The sequence below is a fragment of the Gavia stellata genome, chromosome 2 (genome assembly GCF_030936135.1).
Source record: "Gavia stellata isolate bGavSte3 chromosome 2, bGavSte3.hap2, whole genome shotgun sequence".
Lineage (NCBI taxonomy): Eukaryota > Metazoa > Chordata > Aves > Gaviiformes > Gaviidae > Gavia > Gavia stellata.
In genome coordinates this window covers 1,866,557-1,892,708 of record NC_082595.1, presented here as the reverse complement: position 1 = coordinate 1,892,708, position 26,152 = coordinate 1,866,557, and the positions used below count along the sequence as shown (strand labels likewise).

Here is a 26,152-nt window from a genome sequence, read left to right as displayed (position 1 = left end):
ACATCTCTGAAAACTGCAAGTATAGAGAAGTTTTACTGTACCTGTTTCTCCTTCCGCATTCCTGGTGCTGTATTGCTGTATCAGGGAAGAAGTGTAAGGGGCTAATAACTTCCATCTCACAACAGCTCAGTGGTGATTAGCAGAGGAAATTCTGGTGCAGATGCGTCACAACTGAGGCTGCTTTACGCTGTTCAAATAACACACAGGAGTTTCAGAGAACTGGCTTGAATAGCAAACTTGGGAAATCATTGAGTGCGTTTGCTCTAAGTGGTCTCCTCTCAGCACAGGCTGGAGAGGTTGGTGGGAGCATGCTGTGTTCCAGTAACTCATCACTAGCAAACAATCCCTTTGAGTGTGCTATGAACTGGTGCAGGTTAAAATACTGCTGACGCGCTTTGCCCCTTGTGCACTCAGCCAAAAATGTAGCATAGTCGGAGCTGTAGGCCCCAGTGTTCGTTGTAATTAGGAATTTAACAGGTACTTTCAAGGGAACTGACAGAGACTGAATACAGAGAGCAACTTGGGATCTCTCTCTGTTAGCAAAAAATAATCCAACCAGTATTAGAGGCAGCTTCTTCCAAGTCAAAATGACATCTCGCGCAAATCAATTTGTCACTGGCCCCAATTCTCTGCATTAGAAGGCAGACTTTTGTGAAACCTGAAATTGATGTTGGCACTTACTGCTGGATTGTAAACAAGTTCATCTTAAAGTCTGTTTGGAATTAATTGCAAAAATGGGTATCTCTTCACGCAGTCAGTGCTTTGTACCACGCTCCAGGACAAATGCAAAATACGCATGTTTGCACACAATCCCTCCCATGTCTTCTGCTGCAAAAATTGATTTCTCAAGTCTCCTTGGGAGCAGGTGGGGGAAGCAGAAATATTTTTGTAGCTGTGGGTACTCCAGTGACTTAGGACATACAAGTTTCTCGCTAGAGAATGGGCTGGGATTCTGTTCCTGGGTAGAGCAGTTTTGTGTTAGGTGCTGTGCCGCTGTCACCATGTTGGCAGAGGCCACGGTGCTGATAACAGCATAAGCCAGGAGAAAGAGTCCTCTGTTTTTCTAGGTACCCCAGCCACCCTGCCTGAACAACGGGGCTGGCACTGACAGCAGCTCTCTTTTCTCTTGTCGTGGGGCTTTGTAAACGTATTGAAGTTGGCCAAGAGTTTGCATTTTTCGTATGTGATGTCTACGTAGTTATGCTGGTGAACCTTTGTAGTCTAGACACGGCCTAAGTTGTGCTGTGATTTCAGGGAAGTTGCTGTTCTTCTCTGTGAAGACTTAGTAACAGAAATGCTATTAAATACTGCGGTGGGTATTATTTCTACGTAAAGTGCTTTGAGGTTTCTAAAAGCCCCTCCAGTTCTGCTTTGCGGTAAAATTTAATTGTGCTCTGGAGGCTCCTAGACTGCATTGGTTTATGTGTTGAGGCAAGCTGAAATTGGGCAAACTTTTTAATTTTGGGGTAAGTTACCACCTGAATATGCTGGAGGTAGGAAAACATTATTGTTTTGTGCTTCACATGGTGAAGAAGAAAAACTAGCACCTCCTCAAACAACAGAAATTACGGGAGGAGAAGTGAAATGAATAAACAGATCAAGTTCTTTCAGTGCCTATCATTTCCATCTCTCCAGCCTCTGAGGGTTAAGGAATTTTGGGTCACTTTTCAAGGCTGTAGCACTTGCATATGTTAGGAATATATTTTTGTAGGTTGCTGTCCTATCTGCATAGTGCCTGACTTCTCTACAAATGTTTCAGTGGGTGCTTAATTTGACAGTTCTATTTATTTATTTATTGTCAGCCATTAGCAAATTAAGAGGTTGACTAAAATGTGTCCTGTCACATAAAGGCACTTACAAGACGGGTCAGTTTTACTCCTGTTAGAATCATGTGAACTCCCATTAACTTGTGTTACAATTCCTGTTTTGATCCAGGAATAAATTTGGTCCATTCTGTTGACTCTGAGCAATTTCGGAGCATCAAATTACTCTGCAGCAGCAAAACCAACAAAACCTCCCAGATCTGGAGAGAACGAAGACTGTTCTGTGTCATAAACAATACTTGCCCTACAGATGTTTTGAAATACTTCACGGCTTAGCAATTCCCCAGCAAATGAGTGTTTGAAACACGACGTTCTTTAAAATTATGCATTAAAATGACAACAGTGCTGATCCCCAAACCACTTTATGACCATTTCTCATACTTAAAGGGATGTTTGAAAACATTAATAATTAAAGTGTCCGAATAACTATTTTTTCTACTTGCAGCACGCAACAGTTCAAATACATTCAAAATGTTTGGTGGTTTTTTTGGTTTGTTTTGGTTTGGTTTTTTTTTGCTAAGGTGTTCTGTTTTATGAAAGAACAACAGCCCTGCAGTTGGGTTATGGACATGCTGTGAAATCAGGTTGTTCTTCACTTTGACAGAATTTTTTCACTTGGGGAAGGGTGTTTTAGAGTCAGCAGAGCATGCATGGGGTTTTTTGCTTTCTCTTTAAAACAGTTCAGAGGGAGAAAGAAAGGGAAGGTTCTCCCCTTTGCACTGCTGTTCAAGGGTTATGTAAATATATCCCTGCCCACTCCCCCAGACTGATTGGGAGGAACAAGGTGGCTGCCCTCACACTCTTCACTTTTTATTCTCTATGTATGTCTTGGGTTTTTTTACCTCCAAATCTATAACAATAGATACGTGAGCCTTATTGAAGAGATGCTTTGCTTTGGAATTTGTGGGCAATCTAGAGCTTCAGAGGAAGAGAAAGCACTAAACTTGAATTATATCCATAGTCATCTCCTTTACTGTTGAAGTTTAGCAGCAATCAGCAGCCACTGAGGAAGCCAATGTGGTGTGTTTAATCAGAGGACTATTTAATTACCAAGCCAGGTGATCTCTTGACTTGCTTTGAGTTCTGTTTTTACTAAATGTCTTTTATGTAAACCACTGAATTCCTCCCCATTTCAGTTGTGTAGGTTAAAACATCCTATTTCTGAAATTTTACAGAAGTGTTGATGTCCTGTGCGTGACAGAACATTGTGTACATCGAATCCTATCTTAAGAAGTGAGTAAACCTCTATATTCTATATAAAGTACATTGCATGTCTCTGAACTATCTGATTTGGCTTACCAGAGTTCTGTTCTTCTCTTGCAGGCATTATGCTGCTTGAAGTATTCCTGGTTCTGGGGACAGTCATCATCTACTTCTTCCTTTCTAAGAAGAAAGAAGAGACATTATCCTTCAAAGAGGGATGGTGGGGCAAAGGACAAAAGCCTGACACTGAAGAAGATACAACTATTTGGCCATTTAAGGTGGAAACTACAGAAGAAGAGCTGAGTGTAAGCAAATCTCTATACTGGGGAGAGGGAAGTAAGAAATGGCCAAATAAATGCAGAACTTGTTTGGAAGTAATTTTTAAATTAAACCAATAGTTATATTTATGAGAATGAGCAATGATGTCCAGGACTTGGGGGGAGGGATTTTTCAGTACTTCAGAAGATAGGTATGGATAGGCAGATTTCCCATCATATTACATATTTCTCAACTCTGTGTTTCTGTTTGTGCACCTTCCTTAGTTTGATTGTGTAGACCAGAATAAGAACAATGTCTTTTTTTTTTTTCTTTCAAAAGCAATTATGAATATCTCATTTTCTTGACTGCTTTGTTTGCAGCTGAGTTGGATGCTGATTCGTCTGTAATTAATGATCTACTTTGGTCAACACTAATACCACAGTGGTAATTACAGTAAACACATACGCTGCAGAATTTGTTAGATAGAAAGATTTTGATTGTGTGTGTTTAAGTCAGGGATTGCACAATTTCATAGATCTGTGTGGAGTAGTGGTTTAAACAGTACTCATGGGATTGCTCGTATTATTCATTTATAATGGTTTCCTATTTTCTCAGTAAGGCCTGGGTTTTTAACACTTTGTTTGCCCTCCTTAGTAATATCAATGGACGTTGATCTCCAGTATGTTTTCCCCTTACCCTGCAGACACAAAGCTAGATAATTTCTAACTTACAGATGTTTTTGAAACATGCAATTCTGTATTATGATAGCTACTGCAACATTGTCCAGTGGTAGAAAATTCTGTTTCTAAATATATTCTTACATAAACTAGGGGCTAAAGTTATGCTAGCGTATATTACTAAAACATTTTTTGGAAGGTGTCAAGCATGGTCAAAAAGCATGTATGAAAAGACATGTTAAAAACTTCATTTAAAATTCCATGCTTTCTCTACGCGTGTTAAATGCCAAAACCAGTGAGCTTACACACGAACGTCTTGCCTAGACTGAGACTGCCTGTTCAGTGTGAGGCCTGAGCCAGTGCATACACCTAACTCATCTCAGTCAGAATGAGAGCTACCTCTATCGCTGTATGAGAAAATGCTGTTCAGGTGTAAACCCCACAGGGGTTTGAGCAGGATTAGATTTCTAGGCCTGCCTTCCACACTCAACTAGTCTATGGTTCTGTTTGCAGTAGGAAGGGGCTGCTCTTGGCTGCCCTTCCCTGCTGAGTGATTTTTGGACTGATTTTGCAGTATCGTCAGCATCCCCTGTAACCCTGAAGTGCAGTAGGAAGGTCGCTTTAATAGTTATGCTAGACTGGGAAACTTTCACTCCTGTCTAGTTTCACCAACTTTGCGGCCATGCGAAATCCCTCAGAGTGTTTCCCAGTGAAGACACCCAGCCCCTTGGTTTGGGAAGGAGAGCAAAAGGTTTGGGCCAGATCCATGCCTTGATTGTGAGGCTGGGCTCGCAGGTAACCTGGGGAGCAAAGTACTGTGGAAAGGCAACAGGACTTACACTGTGAAGCCACAGTGCTGTCAGAAGAGTGGTATTGTCTTCTGTCATTATCAGCCTGGCCAACAGGTTAGCCAGCCCTGCAAAACAAAGAGAGAGAGAGAGAGAGAGAGTGTTAAGAACAGCTGTAAATGGAAGAGGAAGGAGGCCATCTGGAGGAGAAAAAGAATTGGAACAGCTGATGGAGCATCAGCAAAATGCACAGGTGTCATTAGAGATGTTATTTTCATGGTTCTCATTTCACTTGGGAATAACTAGAAACTACACACAGTAGAGCCCAAGATGGCAGACACAAGTGCTTGTAATGTCTCTTCTTTCTTTTTCCCTGTAGGACTTATTTAGGAGACTTGACCAGGCTCGATTCACTGAGCCACTGGAGAACAGTTGCTTCCATTATGGGACTAACTCGGTGTATCTCAGGAAGGTTGTCTCTTACTGGAAAAACCAGTTCAATTGGAAGAAACAAGTTGAAGTCCTCAACAAGTACCCACAATTCAAAATGAAGATTCAAGGTGTGTGGCTTTTCCCCTTAAAAAATAAACAAACAGTAATACATCATCTTGTCTACAAGGGATCTCAGTGGTAAGAATGTTATGGTTGCGTCACATGGGCCTTCCTTCCCTGGCTGCTGTGGCGTCGATCATTGGCATCGCTGCTGAAGCAGTGAGAAACTCCCTCATTGTAACCGAAGCCCTTAGGACAAGGAATGACAAATGGAATTCCCTTGTGCATGGATGGGTTGTCAGCTGGTGTTAACAGGAGCCAAACAGGCATTTGGAAACAGAATTGGATCTTAAGATGTACACGTGTTCCCTCACTTGCATGCAATCACGCAGAAATACCCACAGATGCCTCCTCTTGCTCCATGTAGTTCCCCAGCTGCTGCTGTCATGGTGATGCCATCAGTCTGGCAGCCCTCCTCAGCTGGGCGTGCTAGTTGCTCAGGTTGCCCCTGCTTGGCAGGGCTGAGGGGCTCTGCTGCACCATTTCAAGCATTCATAGGCCTAGAAAGGCAGAACTCCTTTCACTGGGGGTTGATGTGCTGCCAGGTGCAAATGAATGGTTTGTCTTTTCATTCAAAGCACAGACACCTTTTGAAAGAGGCTATTCAGCTAAGGTCTGCTGGTGCTGGAGCTTGGTCAAACTGGACGTTTTAAATGCTTGAATTAGGGTTGTGCTTGGGTCATGTGGGGTTACAGTTGTAGATTTAGAGCACAGCAGGCAACTGTCTCGCATTCAAGCTTGAGATTATGCTATTACCTTTTCACTTGCACCCATAACTGTACATTATTTCAACTGGGGCAGTTCACCATAATATTTAAAATGGATTTGGGACAATAAACAGTTGTTACATAGTGGTTAGAACATAAAGGTTTTATTTAAGCCTGTAAAACATGGTTAGTGCTGAAAAAGACAAAAGCAAAAAGTCTTCCCTTTAAAAATAATAAAAAAAAAGATGTATCATCTGAGATGAGAAGCTAAGGGAAAAGAAGCTAAGCCCAATGCACTATGTATAGCAATAGGAAGGGAAATTTCAACGTTAGGAATGATTGCAGAGGTGAGCCATGAAAAGACAAGATCAAACATGCCATATACCAGATTCCTAGCTTCTGTCATCACTTGAACGTTTTTCAGAGAATACAGAAATCCACAGAATTGTCAAGGATGGGGAAATCCCAGTCAGTGAAAGGGGGTGGGATTGCTGGTGAGCTGGAGTTGATGTGAGCAAAATGTGCTTAAATACATCAAGAACTGAGGCATTCAGGCTCTACTAAGAGCAAATTACTGTTTCCTGGAAAGCAAAGCCCTGAATGGGTTTGAGGAAGAGCAGTTCACTTGGAGCAACTAGCACGATGCTGCGTGAAGCCTCCTGCTTACGTATTGTACGGATCACAAAGGAAACGGGACTGCAATTTTTACCTCTATACTTAACAATGAGGAGACTGGTACTAGAACATAGCTTCCTGTTTTGCTTTACTCACTTCAAGAGATACTGAAAGCTTTGGACAAAAGGTAGAAAAGAACTACAAAATCGAACACTTCAACTCTCTTTTAGCAAGGCATTTTTTCAAATCCTTGATTCGGCAGGCTTGGTTTATCAGTAGTGAAGATGTGTGACTTGATTACAGGAGGCCTCCACAGACAAAGAATACTTACTGAAGGCTTTTTAAATTCCTTTTGCTGTAACATTAGGATCAATGGCTGGAGACAGAAGCCGGACCTGTTCAAATGGAAAGTAAGACATGCACAAAAACAAGGGAAGTGATTAACGCCCCCAAACAAACAGCTGCTAGTTATGATGGATTCCCTATCTCTTGACACCTTCAAGTTGCAACTGTATGCCTTTCAGGAAGAAAAATCTGTGGTTGGCTGAAGCCTCTCTGGTGCCATATAGGGACATTTGAGTAAAATTTAAGGGCATTTGCACTAAATGATGTAATTGTCTCTTCTGCCTTTAAGCTGTGTGAGTCACTGTGTTACCGTTAGTAGATTGCTTTGCTTCTATGTCTTAATTTGCCAGTTTATTTTAAAACAGAACTATGCCGACCTCATTTGGCTGCTGGGATGCTTAATTGCCTGTTATAAAGTACTTCAAGGTCCTTGGATAAATGGATCCAGAGAAGGGCAGTGTGTTTGCATGCTCACCAAAAAAGGACTTCAGAAAAGATTTATTCATAATCTGTTCTGTGATTAGTTTCAGTGTCATGGTAAATTTGGGGGTGTTAATTAATTATTTTATTTTCACAGGCATTGATATCCATTTTGTTCATGTAAAGCCTCCTCGTTTGCCTGAAGGCCAGTCTGCAAAGCCATTATTAATGGTTCATGGTTGGCCTGGCTCATTTTACGAGTTTTACAAAATCATCCCTCTCCTGACGGATCCTCCCAGCCATGGCCTCAGCGATGAACACATTTTTGAAGTCATTTGCCCATCTATCCCTGGTTATGGTTTCTCAGAAGCACCCCACAAAAAAGGTATGATGTACGAGAAGAAACTGAACTAACACAAGCCTAGTCTCACAGTGAGATAGCCCCTGTTAGCAGAACAGTAACTCCTGGCTCTTCTTGTTTTCTCAGTGTACAAACAAAGATCCTGTGTGTGATGTGGGAAGAGGGAGATGAGAATGTGACTTCAGGTGACAACATTAATTAGTCTCAGGAGCCATGTATAGATAATTTACAAAGGACTATAAAAAGTTGTGAAGCGACAACTCATGAATTGTAATTGAGTCAGTGAATTGGGCGGGGAGCAGGAAGAGTAAACATAATTTGTTACTGTTCCTTTTGGGTGTTTTGAATCCATATTCAACAGTGTTACACAGGTAGGTGAGAAGCAACAGTTGAAAGAAGTAATTCGTGTACCTACATGGTAGATTGCAGCCAAATACCTGCTTGTTCAGCTTGTGCTCTGAATTACACAAACACAAGCTGCAACAAATTGGAGCAAGGTAGTATTTAAAGTGATACTGAGTTTAGTATTTAATTATGCGTGCAGGTGAATGATGTGGGGAAGGTTGTTTTGGTGGGTTTTTTTTCTCTGCTTCCCTGGTTATGATGTACGTGGTCAGCGTTTAGTGGAGAAGTGCACTACTAGCAGAAACGTCAGTTTTTTGAAATTTTCCAACTGTCATTAAAATGAGACTGTGCTCACAGTAGGCAAAATGGAAACCCATTCCCTGGGCAATGCTCAGTGCTTCTGACGGGGCTCAGCTGAAGTATGACTACAGCTTTAAGGGAGTCCTGCAACCCCTTGGTGGGGCAAGTGCGTGGGCAGCTGGTGGGGTTAGGAGAACACTGGTCTGCAATGAATGCTGGACTTCCTCCTCACGGTTTCTGCTTGCTCTCTAGACCTTGCCTGGATGGTGTGACAAGGGCTTCCATACAGCCTGTCAGACAGGCAAGGAAAAATGGGCTTGTGGCTTTTTAGGAACTTGAATGTTGCCTTTCGGGGGAGACTAGATGCTGCACAGTCAGAAGCATAGCTGGAATTAATGTCAGTGTTCTTTTTTTTAATGCAGACTTTAATTCTGTAAGTGCTGCTTCTGTTTTTTATGAGTTGATGCTCAGACTGGGATTCAGTGAGTTCTACGCACAAGGTGGTGACTGGGGCTGGCTCATCTGCACCAATCTGGCCCAGATAGCTCCCAAGTGAGTACCCCTTTGGTACAGTGCTGCATGATTGGCATGCAAAGCTGGTTTATTCTTTAAATAGTTATTTCTTGTGCACTTGAGAGTTCCTGCCCAGGTCCTCATTCGAGTACTGCGTAGTTTCTCTCTACAGTGCTCAGTGTTAAGCAGTGATCCAGAATTACATACCTTAGTTTATACTATATACCTGTTCTTTCAGACAGTTGTGCAGTAGTTTTGTAATGGCCCCACTGGGGTCTGGAGTGGGATAAGTACTTGTAACAAAAGGAGGATTTGTGGCTTGGTGCCCAGAGGCATGTGCCGATCACTGACAGTTGCCCCTTTGACTTGTCATTTTTGTGTGAAAAGCCACACTACAAAGTACAGCTACGGTCATGATGTAATTAGCAGGTCGGAATTTAAGCATGTCCGTTTTTGTTAATAACGTTTATAATACAACAACTTTGATTCACATTTTATTTTTGTTAATTTGTGGGGGCTTTTTCTGTTTCTGTTTTCAGCCATGTGAAAGGTCTCCATTTAAATCTAGCTTCAGTTACGAACATGGGATTCATTCACCTGCTCTCCATTCTGCTGGGCCGCTATCTTCCAGGGCTCTTCGGTTTCCAGGATGAAGATGTTAGGCGGATGTTTCCCTTCTTGAAAAAAGGGCTCTACAGGATCTTGTTGGAGTCTGGCTATGCTCACATACAGGCTACAAAGCCTGACACTGTTGGTAAAACAAAGAAACAAAACCTTTTGAGCTCAGAATACTTAGTCTGTTCATTTTAGTTGTACTTCCATAGAAACAAAAAGTACTGCTTAAAATATGCAGAAAACCAGTTTTTTTTCAGGGAAATTGAATTAGGAAGGTTAGAGGTCTTAAAAGGTGGGCTCCTTTTCTGTATCCGAGTCAGAAAAGGTTACATATGGGTCTGTAGTATTACACTCACTTTTGCATGCAGTAAATCTGCACATCAAAATTGAGCATGCTCTAAGTGCCACTGACCTCATTTTCAGTTTTCATAAATAAAATAGTTTATTTAATACTTTTCCACTTCTGCTATCACAGGGGACTGTAATTCTATTTCAAATGCAGCTATGCTGAGAGCAAAAGAGAGTTTCTTCACACAGAATGGATCACATTCAAACAATGTAAACTACAAGAAGCTTTTAGCTGTCTCAGCACACAATGTAGCTTATTTATAGGGAGAAGTAAGACCTGAAAAGTAAAATCAAATTTAGTTCTCACTCATTGTTCTCAATCACTTGCAGACTTTCAAGGAAAAAAAAAAGCGTACCTATGAATGTACTTTCTAGATGAGCTAGTCACTCAGATTGCTTAACTACTTTAAGTATCTGAGTATCATGTGTTTCTATTTTAAAAACTTCTTTTGCGACTGAATTGGACAACTGAGTCAAGAATACGGAATATATTTTAGTTTAGTGCAGCAGCAATTCACTCGTAGATTTTATTAAAAACATAGCTAAGGAAACTATTTCTTAATGTTTTTCCAGAAGCTTACCTACAGAAGCAGGTACATTCTTAAAATGTGTAGGCAAAATGATAATTTTATGGAATTCAAATAATTGTGCTTCCTTTGAGTTTTGGTTTCTAAAAATTGCTAGTCTCTAATTCCTTTTGTGCTTTAAGAAAAGATGGGGAAGCTGGTAGCTGAAAGATGCCTAGTTATGCTCCTTCTGCTGTGGTCTTCTGGCTGATTCGTGTCCCTACCAGACTGGGAACCAGCAGCCAGTTCATGCTTTGAGAGCTGGAGCAGGAGCACTCCTGCAATTTTGAGGATAAAGAAGAGAGGAGCATGGCAGGTGGCAGGTAGGGAGAAAGACACTCTGAAGAAGGGAGCATAAGGTAGCTGGAAGAAGCACAGCCATAGAGGCTACCACAATCTTCCTGAGACTTCTGGTGGTACAGGGCTACCTTGCAAGCTGTCCTAAGCAAGGAAGTTGTTTCTGGCTCTTGATATATACTGTGCTTGCTAATACTATATTCTTGATTGCATCAGAGCTGGCTTTTGATCAAAGTGGCTTGCATGGATTGATTTGATTTTACCCTTAGTCTTTGGGAAACCTGCATGGAGTGTGGGTTCATTTTCAACTGACTGAAATAGGCAGCGCCTGTATTCAAAGTACTGTTAGGATCGATGTCAGTTTTTCCTAAATGTAAACCAAGGTACTCTTTGTTCGCAGAAAGTGTAAGAGAACAGACTATTGCTTGTCTAGTTCTGCAGATCCGGAAAGCAGGCTCAGTATAACTTTTTCAAACCCTTGGTATTTCGGTTATCAGTGTTAGTTGTTTGATAACTGAACCTCAACTATCATGTTTAAATAGCAATTACTGATGAAATTGTGCTAGCTGTAGTGTTAGGCATCTTTCAGGAAGGTTGGGTTGCATGGGTGGAACTTCAAATACATTGCTGTTCCTCAGGAAAAGCTTTTTCTAAGGTTTTTCTGAGCAGCTGGGACAGTTTATGGTCCCTGTATTTTGCAGCACTAGGATGTATTACCAAAATTCCAGGTGCAGGTGTGTGTTTTCTGAGCAAAACAAACTATAAAAAGTATATTAAGGCTTGTTCTGCATGAAGGCAGTTGGCTATTGCTAATTCAGAAGATGGGCCTTTTAGTAAAGCCTTGCTCTTCCTTAATGACTTTCTAATAATCCTTAAAATGTTTTTGCTCTTAGATAATGGTGCAAATTCTCCTGATCATGCGTAGGCAAGCGGGGTTTGGCCCTGTAATGCTGTTTAATACATGACAACTTCTACATTAATGGAAGCAAACCCTACTTGGCACACAGAGCTTCATCTTATTAGCTTGCAAGAAAGAAAAAGCCAGCAGAAATCCAATACTCTTACATCAGTTCAAAAAACATACAGTGTGAGCTAATGCGGAGCCTGTTGGTTTGCAGATGCCGTCAGTGTATGATTCAACAATAAACGGCTCCAACTTGTTCTACTATTTTACTTATTTAAGAACACGGCTTCTGGAACAGCTTTGTAAAGCTATCTACCCTGTATTATAATGGGCCGCTTCTGTAACAGTCCGAGTTTCAGTAGTCAGACATCGCAATTGTAATTACATTTTCCTTCTCCTTTTCAGGCTGTGGTTTGAATGACTCTCCTGTAGGACTGGCCGCATACATCTTGGAGAAGTTTTCTACATGGACTGATCTGGAATTCCATAATTTAGAGGATGGAGGACTAGAGAGGTAAGCGTTTCCTCTTGTGCCATTTTGGAGGAGGTGACTAAGCCCAGAGTCAGAGCTAAAGAAGTTTGTCTGAATTGATCGCCTCCCATCTAGTAGGGAGCCTGTAGTGACCACAAATGGTGCAGTGCTGTACTACAGCATGCAAATAGGCCATGAAGGCTGCCGTACTCCCTTCTCGCTTTGAGCTCCTGGAAAAGACATACACCCTGCAGCTTCTGGGGATCAAAAAACTGACTTAGGTGGAAGAACCTCATTAGGACAGAAAACTAAAAGTTTAACCTACATTAAGATGCTGGGAAACAGAATTCGTGTTTAATACTAATACTTAACTCTCTAAAAATTTGCTCTAAATTGATCAGTATTGCTTCATCTACCTACTGTTTGTTAATAAAGGATCAATCTTAGTGCATGGCAGAAATCTGAGATGAAGTCCCTTTTGAAAATTGCTGAGGTACGTGGCAGGAATGGAGCGAAGGGGCATCTTATGAAAAGGTCCAGCGACAATGGATTTGAATAGAGTGTTTGCACTGCAAACAGCTAATAATATGATATGAAACATGCGCTGTTTACAGCACGTGTTGGTGTGATGGCTCTGTTGAAGGCTCATCATAGCATTTCAAGTTATGAATAATAAATGGCACAAGCTGTTCCACATGCTCTTCTGCTCCTACCCTCGCAGTCTATGGACAGCATAGACAGCTGTGCTGGAGCATAAGGTGCGTGTTGGAGTCTGCCTTCTGTGTAGGAGTTAATGTCACTTCCCGGTTTGTGTCTGAAAGCCTTTAACATGCTTAATTGGTCACTGACAGTGTCAGTCAGGGGCAGTAGCACACTTCACCTCTCAACTCTTTTCTTAACCAAGTTAACGATTTTTTCCTGTAACTTTTTTCTTACAACCAAACCAAAGTCAAGTCTCTGCTGAGGTAATGCAAAATGGTATTCAGTTCTAACTAGGCAATCTCTGGGCTTACCTATTCAGGAAGTTTAGCCTGGATGATCTGCTCACCAATATTATGATCTACTGGGTGTCAGGCTGTATAGTCTCCTCAATGCGTTTCTACAAAGAAAATTTGCAGAAGGGCATAGGTACACAGCAACATGAAAGGTAAGCATTGTTTGGTTTTTTTCTTTAAATATTTTACCCTGAACCTAATTTTATGGTTGCAGACAGGTTGCTACTGTCTTAGAGCTGCTGCACGTTTCTGAATGCTGAGGAAAAGCAACGCTGTATCACAGTGTTCCTCTGCAGGACAGGTCTGTTAGTTGATAGCGTACTGTGTTGTGCTTGGAAAACAGGGTCATTGGGTAAGAATCCCGAACCATCAGTAAGGAGATCTGACTGAAGGCGCTGCTTGAGGACCTCCCACTCATGGAGTGTCCAGCTAGGGAAAAGCACATGCACGTACTACCAGATTTTACTTCAGTTACTAAATTAGCCTGGGACTGAGTCATGCAGTCAGTTTGGTTTATTTGGTTTGTGGTTCTAGTCCTTTTCTGGACACAGTTTGCCTATTTCTGCAAAAGATTTAAGTCCTACCTTTGGAAGCAACTTCAGTATACTGCCAAACTGCATAATTTGAAAGTCATTCAGACTGATGTTCCTGCTGCACAGACACTTAAGACAGCAGCTTGGTTGCATATACTTGTGTCAGCTTGAGTATTAATGAAGGCTTAAGCCTGCCCTGAGGTATTTTCAACCACAGCTCACTGCTATGGTATTTATTTAGCTGTGAAATGATGCTCCCAGGAAGCTGACTCAGTTCTTGAAGCTGTTGTGGCTATGCTGTGGGCAGTATCCTGCTCCGGTTCTGCCTCCATGAGGTGAGCTATATGAGCTTCTATGGGCATAGAAGAAAGACTCTCCAAGTCCTATGTAAAATCAGGCACCCCGTTTTCAGGCTTCCAGTGGTTACATGCCCAACAATTTTTGTATCTAAATTGTAAAGTCTGTCGCTTCTGACAAAGCAGCTTATGTGTATGGGATATTTAAACCTAGAAAATGTTGCTCTGTTTATAACAAGCGCGGATCATTCCACTTTCCAAGATACTTTTCCCCTCAAATCCCGTTGCTTTCCTGTACTTAACCGCTGTGCAAGATGTTCCATAGAGTGCAGTGGTGCCAGTTAAAAGCAAGAGCTACTTTACAGGGTAAAGTCATGTTCAGAAATGTTTCCTCTGAACCAGTCTAGATTTACTCTGTTATTCCTCCCCTCTCCTCCCCCTTTGCAGCAGTTCAAGACGATTCTTCCCCTGCCTACCCTCCAGTTGTCCTGCCAGGCTCAACATGTTCTAGTTGTAATCTTCACTGTAAATCTCTCTCCAGCCCTTGTCAAATTGTGTGCTTTCCCCTCACTACATGACTCTTGAGCCCTGAATGCAGCATGAGGAAACTTGATACCCACCACTTCGTAGGGCGCTCTCCTCAATTTCCATGCTTTAACTCTCATGCCCTGGACCCCTTGCAAAATTGCCTTAATAGCAATGTATGCAAAAAATTTACTTTATTTTTCTAGGAATGGGAGTATTGTCTAGTCTTCAAATTTACATTCTGGAAGTCAAATTTTAATTGCCTAATAACAGTCTACCCAACTGTTTAAGAACAACATTTCCTTGGGACTTCCCATTTCTTGCAGAGTTAAGTGTTTGAAAGATTAAAATGATTCTCTCTCCTCTCAGGCTCACAGTACAAGTACCTACTGGCATTGCCTCCTTCCCTAATGAAGTCATGCACACACCCCAGGCTTGGGCCCAGAAGAAATACACCAACATAGTTTCCTTCCACTTCATGCCTCGAGGTGGCCACTTTGCAGCTTTGGAGGAACCTGAACTTCTTGCTGAAGATATTCTACAATTTGTTGGGAAAGTAGAGAAAGAGCAACTTTGGAGAAAGAAAGGAGAATAACTCTCCTCACAAATAGCAGGGTAATTGCTTCTAGCTTAGCACGTGTACAGGCCTTACTAAGTTTACTGTAATCCATGTAATTAGATCTTACTCTTGACCAGATGTGAGAGAGGACAGCAAGAAAAATGCAGTGTATCTCAATGAGATACTGCTGTGGGAACCTACTGATTTTGGGTTGTTTTTTTTTTTTCCCCAGCTAGGCTAAGAAGGTGGCATGAATATTACTTGGTTATCTTCTCCCCCAAGCACAGATTTCTAACATCTTTTCTGTAGTATTACTGACTCTTGCTTTGAAATTGAAAAATAGACCTTACAACTAATAACTAGTAACAGTTTAATTGTTATGAAAGGCTTTTTTTCACAGCAGCAGTACAACTTGAGTTGGTGTAGGTGTGAGGTTCCTCACATAAAGAATGGGGAGCAGCCCAGCAAGACCTAACTTGCCTGAGTGCATTGGTTAATCAGCATGGATGATCTACAGTACCTTTCAACTAGCCAGCTGGCTACTGCTGGCTGCCTTTCTCTTCCAGCCTGGGCTGTTAAGCAGCTTCCTGGCTGTGAGGAAGCTCAGCTCCCCTGTGCTGGGCTCCTGGGACAGCAACATGGGAGGAGCAGCTGAAACACACAGGTGCCTGTAGCACAGACCAGAAGGAAGGGTTGGGTAGGAGTAATCATAGCCCAAGCTACCTCCACACTGAATCTGCACTCTTCACTAAAATCATAGCCCTGGATAGGCTCAAAACAGTGTGGCTTTGCACTGCTTCTGCAGGGTATTGTGAATACTTCTTATTAAAGAATAAAAATTTGAGTAATTCAAAATTAAAAGAAACATGCATTAAAGTTTGAATAATACCTTTGTGTTTCTTTGAAGTTTTTAATAACTGAGATTTTGCTTGGTGATAGCGAAGAACAGAACCTGTCGATTCTGTACTGCATCTGTTACAAAGGTCAGATTGAAGGCAAACTGCTCAAAGAAAGTGGAATTTGAGGGGCTGTATGTTTTTGCCAGCAGCGGTCCCTAGTGTGTGCAGTTAAGCTTCAAACACTCTTAAACTGTATCCAGATGACTGATTTCAGTATGGTTTTGTTCTCCAGTCACTTCTGATACACCTCCCTATCCCTGCAAGCACAGGGAAATATAATCCACCACTAACACTTGCATGGATTGGAGTTATTTCACAGTATTAATTGAAATGGAAGTTGTTAAATAACAGTCACTCCAGCAGAGCCCTGCTCCACCCCACAAGGCTTGAGACTCAAGAATGCCAAGCAGTTTGTGTCGCAGAAGGCAAGTCAATACTCCCACTGGGCACATTTGAACCTTAGTGCTCACGGCGTATCACCTGATATGCCATGACAGAAAATCATTAGGGCGGAGGGGTTGTGGAGCAGCTTGTGGATCAGTTTTCTGAACAGAGATGAGACCTCTCGCTACCCTTCCTCTGCCTTCTGGGCTTCTGCACAGCAGCTCTTCAGGTCTCCCTACAAGGTATTTGCCTGCAGTGCTGCCTCAAAGAATTCAAGCACAGCTTGAAGGTTTAAGACAGCTGACTGTTTCCAGATGATTAGTAGTGAGCACTAAGTCTACATTTACTTGTAAATGCTTTCATTAGTCAAAACTTAAATTCTCATTTGCAAAATACTGTGTGGCTCAGGCCCATCTGTTTTGAATAGACAGGAAGAAAATACAGAATCATGTACTTTAGATAAAGTAGATTCTTCTCAGAGAAGACCATCCCCAAACTTGTTTCAGGTTCAGCATATTAAAAAAAAAAAGGTTGGTTATTCAGGAGGAATCAGTTCACCTCTGACAACAGCAGCTGTTTACAGGCACCACTACGCTCCCTCTTGCACAAGTCTCATCTCTGGCCCTTTGTTTTTGCCTTACTTCTGTCCCCTGTGTGGCCTTATATTGCAGAGCTGGAGATCATCCTCTCTCATCTTTAATGCACATGCAGACATCTGCTGTGGTGCTAGGGAGCACTGCCCTACACTGATACAACTGAGTACCTCCCCAGGGACTGCTCAGTCACAATGCAAATAAAGTAAGTGGGAAGGAAGTTTGCTATATGATACCTGCCAAACTGATTTTCAGGTGTGAGTAGAAGGCTCAAAGCATTTTCTCTCTCCCTTCTGGAGCAGATCTGCTTGAAGGGGCCCAGCCTCAGTGGAAGGACTCTGTTTTGTGATCTTATGTTACAGCAGCTCATCCAGGCTCAGTCACCAGTGAGAGCAGGACAAAAAACAACCATCTGTAGAACCCTTCTATTTTTAAATATGCCTCACAGCACTCAGCAATCTGAGACAACGATAATGAACAGAGACAGTAAGCGAGCACGTCCTTGCCCTCAGCTCTGCACGCCAGGTAAGTGCACTTCAGCCCACTACAAACACGAGCTGTCCACACTGTCAGTTTTACTTAATATAGAAGATAGGCACCAAGACACTAAATCCAGAACAAAAATGGGTTTGATTAGCTACTGTCTGAAAGAGAAAAAGATCTGGACATAAAAAGGTGTAGACTTTAGAAGCTTAAAAATGGTAATTAGATGCCTCTTATATAGCAAAGGTGGTTCTGAATTCTGATGTCACACTTCTCAAACCTTAAGCCCTCAGCTGTCAGCAGCTGTTGTTCATCACCTGCTTATCTACACTTAGATACAAAGATTCAGTGAAATACTGTGACAATGTGAAAGAGTATAAAGTTTGGCTATGTGACAGCTGTAAAGCCTGCCATCAATTCCCCTCCCCCTTTTCAAAATAATCAACTGTTTTTAGCAAAACGCAGCCAATCCCACTGCCTGTAGTGTGAGGTTTAATGCTAATGAAGTGTTTGCGGGCTAGTGATAGTGTCTGCATCTCTTCCCGCAGGGAGCAACTCTCCCACGAGCCTGAGATTTGGATTTGATAACCACCTTGAGTGAAGCCAGACTCACTTCTGATACACTCTGGTATTGGCTAATGGGCAATTATTTGGTACAGTACTACAGTCAGGAGTGCAAAAGTCAGTCAGATAATCAGAAAAAGCTTTAACATTCTGTTAGCAAGTAACTGCATATCAGATTACTGCAATAGTAATAAGCAGTAAGAAAGGACTCCCTGCTTTGTTATACTTGGTCATGTTTAAGTGAGCCAGCTGAGTACCTGCTGTTCAGGCAGCAGGTTTCCTCTAACAAGGCCAAATGCACTGCTGTTGGGCTGGCTGAGCTGTTTCTTGGGAATAAGGCTCGCTCTTTGCAATAGTAGCTACGGCCTTCAGGAGAACCCAGAATCCGGTGACACTCTGATGCTCAAAACATTTGGTTTTGCTCCAGAACCGTTTCTTGGTGAAGCTTCCATTTCTGCACCAAAGTTGCCCCAAAGTCTCTGCTCAAAGAAGCTGCTGTCCTAAAAGCCATTCCTCCTGAAGTTGCTCCAAAACATGCATTTATCCCACACTGAAACCAAGTAGCTGACCCGAACCCTGCTTTTTAATTAGCCAGTTCCAGCCCAAGAGGAGTCTGGGTAAGAGGTTCAGAGCCATGGAGATGCCACTGACAATAAACAGAACTCACACTCTGCCCCCCAACTGAAGTGCTTTAGGAAGTATCTGCTTCTGGTATGGAAAAACACTAGTAAGGTCATCATCTTCTCATACAGCTCCAGCTAACCTGACTTCCCACTACAACCAAATTTGACTTGTGGTTTTTAAACTGCCATAGCAGTTTATGGTCCTTTAAAATCCTTTCAAAGTCCTGAAAAATCCAAGCCTCTGTGTGCAGCCTTTGGACACGTTACACAACTGAACAAGACAAGACTTAGTGTACATTAAACAAAAAAGGCATTACTCAGATGATGAATGAAAAAATATGACTAGAGATCACACTTCCATATGAAAAGGGAAGTTAAACCATCATTTAGTGAAAAGTAGAATCTGTTCAGTCTAGCATCACAGTTAGATCGAGATCCACGAGGGGCACTATTCATCACCACCGAGTCAGCTAGAATTGCTTGGGGGCAGGGACTGATCAGTTCAAGACAGTCAAACATACATTGTGTTTTACAGCAGGTGCAATGCATAATATGCATTATATGAAGATACATTTTTGTCTGAAAGAGGAATGGAAAGATCCTTCTGGATACTGTGGGAAGAGACAAGGAATAAATCCATACTGATTTGAGGGTAGCTTATTTTAAAACATGAGAAATGACGCCACTTGTTTCACTTGCTGTAATTGCACTTCAAGGAACATAACTCACACTAAAACCATCTTGCTTAGGAGTAGTTTTCTTTCACAGAAGAAATATCCTGTGCAGTGCCAGACAGCCCCAATGGTGTTATGCCAATGCTGCTAGTAGAATTAGCCCCATTACAATTGTCAGTTGTCTTCTGGAGAGCAGTAAACAGATCTGCGCTGAGTGACAGCTCTTTCCCCCTGCTAGATGTAGTCCAAACGTCAGTCTTCAAAATACCTCCCTGATTGGATTTTAAGATGTTAAGAAGAATGCTCATGCTCTCCCTGTGTTTAATAACTGAATGTCTGCAGTTTTGAGGGTAGGACAAATGATAAATGAGATTTAAGTGACAAGTTTCCATCTTCTTAAATGAAGGCTAATCCCCCCCTTCGCAGCAATGGTTCACACCACTGCAGATGATCAGTGCAGAGGGAGCACAGTACAGAGAAAAGGTGCACAGAAACATGGGAAGACCAAACTACACTCAACCGCGCAGTTACTGAGTCAAAGGTACCAACGTGACAAACTCAACTATACGTGAAGACTGACTCACGACTCTTTCAACCGCACAAAAGAGGTGCAAGGAGGAAAACTGACTGCTTCACCTTGCCTATGCTGCCTGGCCCAGCAGCTGCAAGGGGTCTGGCATCTGGCTTGCAAAGCCTCCTGCCCCCAGGGCTGAGCAAGGGGCTCTGGCTGTGCCCGCAGCCCCGCTGTCTGCCCTCGCAGCAGCTGCAGCTGCAGCCTGCTTTGGGCCCAGGGAGGGCCAGGCCCTGAAAGCAGGTGAAAAAAACTGCACACTCAGCTCTGAAACTCCTCCCAGTCCCTAACTTGCCCCCCACTGGTATCCGCTCCACATACAATGCAAAATCAACTTTTGCCTGTCCTGCTGATACTGGCTTCCTGGTAAATACCCCATCCTTCCTTCTTAACACATCCACCTACCGCTGCTTCATTCCTAGTTGTCCACTGCACAAGAGTATGTGGATGTGTCCCTGTCCCACCCCGAGGTACTCAGATAAGCGATGCCAACCTCTTCCTCTGCAGCGGGGAAAGGCCTGGCCCAGCTAACAGTTTTCCCATTGTCTGTATGGCATCCCTTGCTCAGTGCGATTTCATGAGCTTGGGTTGCAGCTCTGTTCCAGCTCAGCCTACGTAGTCCCACTCGCTTTTGGACTATGTCCCACTCACTTTTGGACTATGGCCATTGCTGCCTTGTAGGATCTCATCTCTGCTCAGAGCGTGCCTACGAACCTTCTGACTTCCCCAAATGGAGGGAGCTTAAGAGCAGCTTTATCTTCCAGCAGGTCTTAAACTCTTTTGCAACCAAGCCTGCATTGTTGGGGTGAGTTTGTACGTAAATACATTTGTATCTCCTGAGTTCTAGGAATTCTTCTACGGTCTCAAGGGAACTAAGGTCCAGCCCTGCATTTTTGTCTCAGTGGAAGTTTTTTTTTTTCATCACCCTAAGTCTTTGGTGGCTGATAAAGCTTTCTGCAGTGATCAGAAGGCATCAGAAGGCATTCTTGATGTTTCAGAGAAACCAGAGACAAAGAGGGATTAAGTAATACCACACACAAACCAAGCAGCAGAACCCACTGCAGAACACAGATGTAATTAATTCTCCTAACTTCACCACTACATCTTTCCCCTTTTGAAGCTAAATAACAGAAATAATTGCTTCAATGATTCCTCTTACAGGTGCACAACCTATTTATTTCTCAACTTTTGCCCTTTTCATCCCAGCAGATTCTGATTTCTGGTCTCAGAAGGGAATGAATTTTTCCTATTTTAGGAATAAAGTTACAGATGCCAAATATAAAAGAACAAGAAAAGCCTACTCCATTCTCTAAAGCTAGAAACCTGTCATAAAAAATTGAGTGCCTGCATCCAAATTATGGTACTTAGCAATTCTTTAAATCACTTCCTTTTCCATTTTCCTCTGTGGAGATAGCTGCTGGTTTTATTTCTTTATGTCTATAGGCTGAGGGGAAAAAAAACCTGATAATTTGCCTGTGGACAAAAATACATCTATCTTACATTCCTTCTGCTCTCAGTCTTCCTCCTGTACTGCAACTTTTCTTTTTTTAATAAAGATCTGAGAAGCACAACAGATAGATACCTTTCAAAAACAGTCACTAATTTCCATCACAAACTTCCACCCTTTTGCATCACTACGTAAAAATTGGAGGTTCACAACCACACAGCAGTAACGATATGAGACAGCAACAAATTCTGGCTCCTATTTTGTTTAGGAGGACCTTATGACATACCATACCTTAGATTTCTAGAACTCTATTTTAAACATCACTTTAGAGAACAGTGTCTTCGTTAGCTATTAACCAGCACTTAATTGACCACTGAGTCTAGAAACAGATGTGAAAATTACCCTCTCTTCTTCCTGGCTATTTACAGTCCTACCCATTCCCACATGCACAGATCTAGTACAGAGCATTCAAGGCTACCAGATCTTGCAACCACCCTCCTGTGACTTTTCAGAAAAAGCTATTTTACATCAAGACCTAAACATAAACATCAGTTTAGAGTCTGGAAGATAAAAGTGTTTTAAGGCCCTAAAATGACACTATCATATCTGTGTTATATCATATGTATCGCATATCTATCACATCACAGGGAAATGATGAGATGGGATGGTGAAGACTGGGCTGCTGAAGACCACAAACTTTCTATCAGTAGACGTTGCCAAGCCAGTTTTAGAGAGATGACAACTAAAGAATCAGAGACTATGGGTCAGTTTAGACACTTGCAAACAAACACAATGTACTGAACCTTCTGAACATCTATCCAGCAGCAGGTAAATCAGGGTCTGAGGAGGGTTACAGCATAATGAATATAATTTCTCCCTGATAGGCAATACCATCTCCACCTACTCATTGGAGGGGGTGTGTGGCAAAAAAAACCCCAACAAAACAAAGAGAAGCTTTTGTGCAGGAAGTCAAAAAGCGGTCTTTTTAAAATACACAAACTCTTAATCTAACCAGACTTGAGGAAATCTAATCATGGCTGTTATGGACATTTCCGAATCAGAACTTTAGTGGAAAGAGAACTCCATCCAGAATTGAAGTGGGAAATACAGTTAGCTTGTTAAGTTAGTGAACTCCTTACTTAACACCACGGAGTATTACTCTCCACTAGCCACAAAAGTTGGTCTTGACGTGGGACTTCTAATCCATTCAAAGGTGAGAAGATCAGATACACATTACACCAGAACTTACCTAGGAAGGCAGGAAATAAGCTGCTACGGAAGGCAACAAATCCTCCTCCAGGACAGCAACGACGTTTTCTTTCAACCAGGAATCCAGAGTCACCCTTTACTGGAGACGGCAGGCTCCTGGTTGGAAGGGATTAGTAATGGAGGCACATTTGAGTAGGGAGAAGCAGCTTCGTATACCACACCAGTTAATTCACGGGGCCGCACGCGTTGTTTCATCAAAAGAATTAAAAGCTAATTATGGTTCATGCACTAGAAAGACAGCTGATCTTGGTACACATTCTCCCCAAACAACAAATGCTTACAGACTCTACTGACCACAAACAAGTGAAGGTAACCCAGGAGCTCTGTGTTTGATCACAAAAAGACTGGGAAGTTGCACTTGCTGCAGCTGAGATGCTATGGCCTAACCAATAAGATGTCGGATACAAAACAAGAGCCAGGACTAAACCCAAGAACCAAAAAATTAGACAGAAGAATGTTCCGTTATAATGATCCAATTTTCAGTGTCTCTGCTTTTGGCCATTTCCTTTCTGTTTTGGTCTGTCAGACAGCTGTCCTCAGAAAGAAAGAACAACTTCTGTACCTCGGAAATATCTGAAACAGGCCCTTGCAGCTGTTACAGACAGGTGACAAGCAGAAGCATTCGAGAAGTCTTTAGACAGAGAAGGAATTTGCAAGGCCAGTTGAAGAAGATAAGACACATGTCCTCTTTGAAAGTTATGACCCTAGCCATCATTTGGAATTAAACGCGTGTATTTCCTTGTATTGTTGCAGTTTAGAGACATTAAAGCGCGTCTTTTCTTTGTACTCAATGGACTTGGGTTTGTGTTAGTGACAGAAAAAGACCCCTCCTCCCCAAATCTTCCTGTGCCTCTTACCTCACTTTTGCTAAGAGCCAGGAGAACAACTCTGTGGTCTGCTGCTCCTCGGACAGGCCCACCTTCTTGAAAAGCATAAAAGTAAAAGGCTTCCAAACGCTAATAAAGGAACTATCTGTAGATGGTACATGAGAAAGCTTTCAGTTGTGCTGCTAGCATCTGTGGGTAAGCAGAGCTGGGAACTGGACTTCTGTAAAGAGACACAAAGAACACGGTCTAGTGCTACACTGAAGCATTTAAAAACTTAGCCAGCACAGAGGTCTGCTTTTGGCTCAGGACAGGGGAAAAGCCCCAAGGAAAACAAGGCATGAACGTGTGCACCTAATGCAAATGAGAAATTGCAATCACTTGGGTATTGAGGATGCGTTGTAATAGAGCTGGAGGTGAACCAGATTGGGCATACAGACAGAGAAAGCGCTAGCTGGCACAGAGCTATGTGTATCTAAACAAGCCAAGTTTTTTTTGGAGCCTCAGCATACCATACAGCAGAGAATCATCTATAGTGAAATCTTTGCAGAAGTGCACTGAATTATACAAATATCAAATGGGCTCCGTTCTTCAACTTTTCAGAGGTTGTCCCCTCAGTTGTGTCACAGAGAATCCCACCACAGACCACACTGTAGGGCTTACTCATGTTTGAGTGTCAGTCTTGTCCAGGATTCATGTTCCACAGGAGCACTGCTGGTGGCGGCTGCTAGAACACAAGTAAGGACTGAGCAAGGAGCGAGGTGGGGGGAGCTGTTCCAACTGAGCAATGCAAGGCAAGCAGCAGGCGCTGGGTCTCAGCAAATATGGCTTCTGGGAGCTACAATCAGTAACTCAGCTGGGCCATTTGCTTAGGCTTCCTGCCAAAAGATTTATAAAAAGAACAGTAAAGAATGTGCAATGGCTTTAAATATGAATTTCAAGTACAGCGCAGCCAATATCCACATTCACTGAGGCTTCCGTCCCTGAGCTTTTCTCTAAGGCTCAGCAAGGAATGCAAGAAGTTTCTCCAGCTGGTCTAATTTTATCCTCTCAGAAATATCCACCAGCATGAAGGAATGAATTAGAGTCAGTGCAGTTTCCTAATTACTTCCATCTCTCAGAGAGAGACCCAAAAGATACTAGGGAAGCAAGCACAACATAGCAAGGCTGATAAACCAGCCTTTAATTTGTGTGTTGCTATGCATGGAGGTCTTGTGGTAATTTACTAAGAGGTGATCCCAGCTTTTACTCCAACTTGCACATGTCCTAATATCATAGACATTTCTATGAGTTTAGCTGCAACAGAGTACAGAGACCAGCAAGAATGGCTGCTACATGATCAGTGAAATATGGAGGTGGTTTCCCCATCAGACACATGAACTGGTTCCTCAAATGCCAGCAATGACTATTTAGCAAGATCCAACTTTCCACCACCTAGCAGGTTTTCCATATTCTGTATCTGAAGCACGGTAGCACAACTGGAGGTGAGGTTATTGAAGTTCACAGGAGAGCTGGCCCTGTCTGTACTGAACCTGTGCCAGCCACAAGGAGCTCCATTACCAAGGTTCAGCAGCCTTGCAAGCACAAAAAGGAAATCCAATCTCCAAAGGAGTTTTTGTCCTTGATACGACATGTAGAACCTCACAGTGAATACCAAAAGTCACTTGTTCAAAAAAGGAAGTTATGCCACAGAGCATAAAAATCCCACAGCGCCAGCACTGTAAACAGGTCAAGTGTGGTAGCTGAATCATTTATTTGATTCCTCAATTAGTATACACCTAAGTGTCCACTGCTTCTGCAGACACCTTTATGGGATGGGGTACTGCAGCTAGAAATGAGTCAGAACAGCCACAGACTTCTGAGCTCATTAATACAACCGGCTCTGTCTCCTCCTTCTGTCCTGACATCTGTATGAGAGACTCACAGACAAGTACGAAATGTGGAGTCTGACGGTTTTCTTTTCTCTTGGTTTGAACACTAATCTTAAATGGCAGTTTGTATCCAGGGTACAGACCACCGCTAGTAATACCATGATTGCTAAAATCAAAACACTCCCCCCACGCCCTCACACAACCCCCTGACTAAACTGCAACACTGAAGTGACAGTATAAAGAAGTCTGACACAAATCCATGCCCCCCCCCCACCAGACAAGGCTCCTCACTTGCCTTTTAAGAACCAGGAGTTATGTGTACCTTCAATCAACAGGATGGGCTCATCATCAGGGTTATCAGAGCTCTGCCAGGTCCTTGTTGCAGCAGGGCAGGTCTCCTGCTCAGCATTCCTCCAGAATGCTGGTCTGGGGAAGCTGGAGGCAGTCCTGCAAGACACTGAACATCTGCACACACTTATTTATGGCACAAATTCTACTCCAATCTCAAGATGTTGCTGCTTCACAGACATGCTAGAAAAGGTCAAGTTCAGGAACTAACAGTTTAAAGATGAGCTGGCAAAGAGAGGGCTTGGGAGGGCCAAAATGTTCTCCTACCTAAAGGTCACCAAGATTCATCCCCTAGAGAAATTTCAAAGTATTCAAATCTCTCATGGGACATACTGTCATTCTAAGCCTCATGACAGTGCTCTTATGAACAGTTCATGACATTGATCACGCTGGGAGGCAGCTAGCAAAAGAACTGTTTCAATACACAAAGAAAAAATAAATCAATCAAGACAGCCTGAAATTTCTCTGAACTCAAGTGTTTTATTGCTTCGTGATCATTAGTTACACTTTGACACAATGTAATTTGGAATAAATTGGCACCTACTACATAATTTAAAAACTTAGTATCTTATAGCTCATATAATT

General features: G+C 42.4%; 1 protein-coding gene and 1 long non-coding RNA gene across 3 annotated transcripts; one reads left to right on the top strand and one right to left on the bottom strand.

Annotated features, from left to right (window-relative positions):
- The first annotated feature begins 3,026 nt into the window (after positions 1-3,026).
- On the top strand, positions 3,027-15,511 carry LOC132318978 (epoxide hydrolase 1-like). 2 transcript variants are annotated; one of them, XM_059828290.1, is made up of 9 exons: positions 3,027-3,056; positions 3,147-3,331; positions 5,129-5,309; positions 7,546-7,773; positions 8,817-8,946; positions 9,447-9,661; positions 12,043-12,151; positions 13,131-13,256; positions 14,828-15,511. In XM_059828290.1, the coding sequence occupies exons 2-9, from the start codon at positions 3,152-3,154 to the stop codon at positions 15,051-15,053; spliced, it is 1,395 nt and encodes a 464-aa protein (XP_059684273.1). In that variant the 5' UTR covers positions 3,027-3,056; positions 3,147-3,151; the 3' UTR covers positions 15,054-15,511. The 2 variants fall into 2 exon arrangements, with proteins under 2 accessions (XP_059684273.1, XP_059684282.1); XM_059828299.1 differs by having other exon boundaries at positions 3,030-3,056; positions 3,126-3,331.
- On the bottom strand, positions 3,169-9,543 carry LOC132321478 (uncharacterized). The gene is made up of 3 exons (XR_009484784.1): positions 9,505-9,543; positions 4,801-4,877; positions 3,169-3,206 (listed from the first exon to the last, which is right to left on the bottom strand). It is a non-coding gene; the product is annotated as an uncharacterized LOC132321478 (long non-coding RNA).
- Positions 15,512-26,152: the final 10,641 nt, after the last annotated feature.